This window comes from Electrophorus electricus, chromosome 8, assembly GCF_013358815.1.
Source record: "Electrophorus electricus isolate fEleEle1 chromosome 8, fEleEle1.pri, whole genome shotgun sequence".
NCBI lineage: Eukaryota > Metazoa > Chordata > Actinopteri > Gymnotiformes > Gymnotidae > Electrophorus > Electrophorus electricus.
The window spans coordinates 2,139,418-2,143,498 of record NC_049542.1 but is presented as its reverse complement, the minus strand read 5'-3'; the positions used below and the strand labels follow the sequence as shown (position 1 = coordinate 2,143,498).

The window sequence follows — 4,081 nt, the reverse complement described above, 5'->3', positions numbered from 1 at the left end:
TCAGGAGAAAGAGTTGGGTAAGATGAGACAGACCCTCTGCCTTGGTCAAAACTCTATAAACTCCTTCCTCTTGGGGCTGATTATTGATGGAGATTAATAATTGGAGATTGATGTGATCTGCTGTGTACTTATTCTTATATGATCAATCTAGACAAAGAGTTAAAAGTACTACAGCTACAAGGTCACACAGTGTCAGAGTACAGACCTGTAATCAGACCTGCTCAAGTACCACAGAACCAATTTGAAAGGCAGGAGGCGAGATGTTTGTAATCACATCACCATAAATGTCTCTGAATCCTTAATGAGCTCAGTAACTGGATTGTAGCCAATATGTCCATCACATGGAGGAACAGCAGCAGCAAAGGTCATATAAGGTGGGAGGTAAAAGCTAAATTACATTCTGCATATCTTATGTTATTCCTTCCACCACAGTGTATGGGCACCAGTCATAGCCTGGTTTCATCACTGTTTCCAATGCTGATACAAGCTATTGAAAAAAACAAACCAACACTGGCGGTAAAGTACCTGGAAAAAGCAAGAACCTGGATTGGTGAACTTATTGCAGATGTGGACAAGATGGTGCAAAGGTAACAACATATATTTTTTGCAGCCTAGATCACCATGATGTATAGAAATGGTGTGAAGCAGTGCTGTTCTGTTAGTAGAGAAATGCATGTCAGATTAATAGTTTGAAAGTTAAATAATTATTAGCTTTTAGAGTTCTTCAATTTCAGTTTTATTCGGGTGTCTGTGACGCCTGTGCTGATGTGAAGATTCATATGTTGTACTTTAAAGCTACACTATGTAGATTTTTAGAATTGGCGACCACTCTGGTGGAAGTATGCAACCGCATGAATCATGAACATTTTGTAAAGTGGGTTGTGCTGCCTTCCATTTCCCCAAGTGAATTTATCTGATGATTGCGAGTGCATTCATGTTGAAGGAGTTTTCACAGAGAATTTGATCAGATCTCTCTGGAATGCTCTCTCAGGATGTAGGTGCATTATCTAACTTACTCTTCTAATCATCCAGCAGATACGCTACAGCCTAGTAGCACAGGCATAATGTTAGCCAAGTTTAATTTAAAGCTATAGTTGCATACATGAAAGGAGGGAAAGGAGGGAAATAATCTGAGAGATTAAAGGCTTTCCTTGTTCAGACATGAGAGGACAAACTCTGAAACAAAAAAGACACTCTCAGCAAAGTGATTATATCATAATATTAGCGAATTTGCCAGCTAACATTGGCTACATAGCTAAAACAGCTTAACATTTACCTTGTACAATACACAAGATAACATTAAATTCCAAATCAATAACAAATTGCTTGTTTGCTTGCTAGCTAGCAAACCACCAACATAATGTACCTGTTCAGCAATCAAAAATAGACCAACATTCCTGAACCCCTGCAGGCTGTTGCCACCCCTGAAAAGTCAACACAATGTGTAGGAGTCACATGCGGGTAATGCTGCAGAGGATGACTGGGGTTGCCGTTCTGATGCCTCCATATGAGGCAGTATCTCTATCCTTCAATTCACTGACTTTCAGCACTTTCAGAACTGTGAGCCACGCCCCCTGTAACATTACTCAGGGAAACAGCCAATCGAGCTGGACCTTGTTTTTGATCCTGTGCATGTGATTCGTTAATCCATAAAGACATCTGATGTAGTTCAGAAAACTCTTGCCAAATCTGATCCAACAGTTTTGAATCTGAATGAATATTTCATGCTTTATAGTGTGACTCGCAGAAAGACACTATATTTTAGCAGAAGGTTTTTCCTCTTGGCTTAGTAATGTGAATTCTTTCAATTTTAACAAACAAATGTTACCTAGTGCAGCTTTAATGACACAGTGACATAGACTGATAACAAATAGCTGGAATCTACTCAACCTACAGACACACAAAATAAATGAATGTTGACTATTTTCACATTTTTTATATTTAGCTATGTTAAACACAACAAACACGTGGCCACAACTACCAGTGACATCATCACTGAAAAGGCAAACACTGAGGCCAAGTCTGAGAAGCTTTCCAAGGAAGTTCAGGAAGTGGAGGGAGCTATAAAGACCCTTGAAAAAAAGATTGCCAGAGTTAGGAACGAGCTTGAAGACACCAAAAGGAAGATAGATGCCAAAAACCTGGAACTTGAGAGTTATGTAAGGGACGTGACAAGCAAAAGCTCAGGCCTCGGAATCTTCCCTGCGATTGTGCCGTTCATTGGGCCAATCGTCAAGTCCATTTACCATGCCGCAACATCCCCCGCTGCTGCTGCAAAAATCAAAGCTCTTGAAAACCAGCTGAATCAGCTCACCTCTCAAAAGACGGCTCTGATGAACCAACAGTGGAACATTGAGGTCCAACAGATTGACTTACAGATGAAACTGGCCAAAGTAAAAATCGACAATGGTGAGTGATGATTGGTGATGTCTGCTGGATGACTGTTTTTGGTTATGTATGCTTGTCTGTCTGTTAACAGTTTTTTGAATAAGCTCATGGGTTCTGTGTGTAGTGTTACTGGACCAGTTCATCTCCACACATGTACATTAGTAAATGAGACTGTAAAGAATCTATTTTAAGAATACAAAAGGACACAGAGCTCTGAAAACACTTCCATAGCAAAACACTGCACAATTTTGCTGTCCTGTACTCATTGTTGGTTTAAATAAGCAGTCTGTGTTTCTGTTTGTGTGTACCAGGCTCTATACCCAGCCCTGTCCACCTGAACGAGGTCCAGCGATATCTGACTAAAATCCAGAACATTCTGATTCAGATGAAAAACTTCTGGGAAAAGGTGCACAGTATTTTGGGTGTCATGCAGAAAAAGACATTTGTTAATGAAGATCTTGTTGATGAACCTGAACTTAAAGAAGAATTTGTGAATTCAATCCAAAAGGCTTCAGAGGTAACTGATATTTGAAACAGTTACAGTAAAGTCAAATTACAATATACAATGACATTTTTTTAAAATTCAAAAACACTGAACATTAGAGTAATGCCTGATAAGAATAATGTGGAATCTATTGTTCATTATGTAAGTCAGAACAGTTGTCCAAATGGTTTTGTATCTCTTTTACAGATTTGGTCAAATTTTGGTGGTTCCTGTGTTAAAGCTGCTAAAATATTCAAAATACAGTCCAAGGATGCCTATGCGTTCCTGGAGATTGATCCATCGTCTCTCTCAGACGCCGTGCGGCAGGAAGAGTATAACAGTATGATGGGACAGCTACAGGAAATGAAAGTCTTGAACCAGACTCCAGCAGCCATCCAAAACTAAAGCATTAAATACTACTGTGCATTTCCCCTTTGAGGCTGTCAAATCAAATACTCTGTTAAGTGGTGGTCATATTTTGGTAATTTTTATAGATAATATTGATTTTCTGCTTTTAGGTACAATCAGTCATTCCTTTTTTATTCAGAACTATATGACCTTGTAGTCAGTCATACACAATTTACAATGTATGTGTACCTGATTAGAATAGCGTAGCTTTCTCATCTAAGCCTCAAATCATTCAAGGCTGAAAAAAAAAATCTTTCTCCTCTTTTAATCTCCCATAATGAACTTTACTGCCATGTGAAACTGTCCATTAAAGCATCTCAAAGAATCTGTTTTTCAAAGCCACCTACTTCCAAATCTTTGTGGCCAGTGCTTAATGTGTAAATCATGAGGTGGCAGTAGATCATGTGGGAGGAGATCCAGGAGCATACAGACACAACAGCTCCAAGTGCTCCAACTAATGTAGTAGTGTTGTAAACAGACCTGGTGTTGCTATGACGACTGTAGTACGACAGGTCACATGAAGCCACATAACATGAAAATAACACAAAATACCCATATCAGTGAAAGATTATCTTGAGTCTTTAAGAACAGAAGTTGCCTTTTTGGGAGAGTTCCACCATTACACAGTATTTTATGCAAATTCCATCTGTGTATGTGCAACAGGTATCACCTTTTTTTTTTTTAAAGCAACACCACCAGTACCAGGTCAGACAAGTTTAATACAATTTAAAAACACATAACACTGAAACACACAATGAGTGGAAAATCTGGTTCTGAGTTTAAGCACAAATGGATTCACTG

General features: G+C 38.9%; 1 protein-coding gene across 1 annotated transcript; it reads left to right on the top strand.

The window, feature by feature from the left end:
• The first annotated feature begins 1,842 nt into the window (after window positions 1–1,842).
• Window positions 1,843–3,507, top strand: LOC118241841. The gene is made up of 4 exons (XM_035529153.1): window positions 1,843–1,850; window positions 1,946–2,409; window positions 2,700–2,905; window positions 3,080–3,507. The coding sequence occupies exons 1-4, from the start codon at window positions 1,843–1,845 to the stop codon at window positions 3,275–3,277; spliced, it is 876 nt and encodes a 291-aa protein (XP_035385046.1). The 3' UTR covers window positions 3,278–3,507.
• Window positions 3,508–4,081: the final 574 nt, after the last annotated feature.

Bases quoted from the DNA above. Each gene is read 5' to 3' on its own strand.
- LOC118241841 (XM_035529153.1), top strand. The intron at 2,410-2,699 runs GTGAGTGATGAT...TGTGTGTACCAG, and splicing joins CAAAGTAAAAATCGACAATG to GCTCTATACCCAGCCCTGTC. The intron at 2,906-3,079 runs GTAACTGATATT...TCTCTTTTACAG, and splicing joins CAATCCAAAAGGCTTCAGAG to ATTTGGTCAAATTTTGGTGG.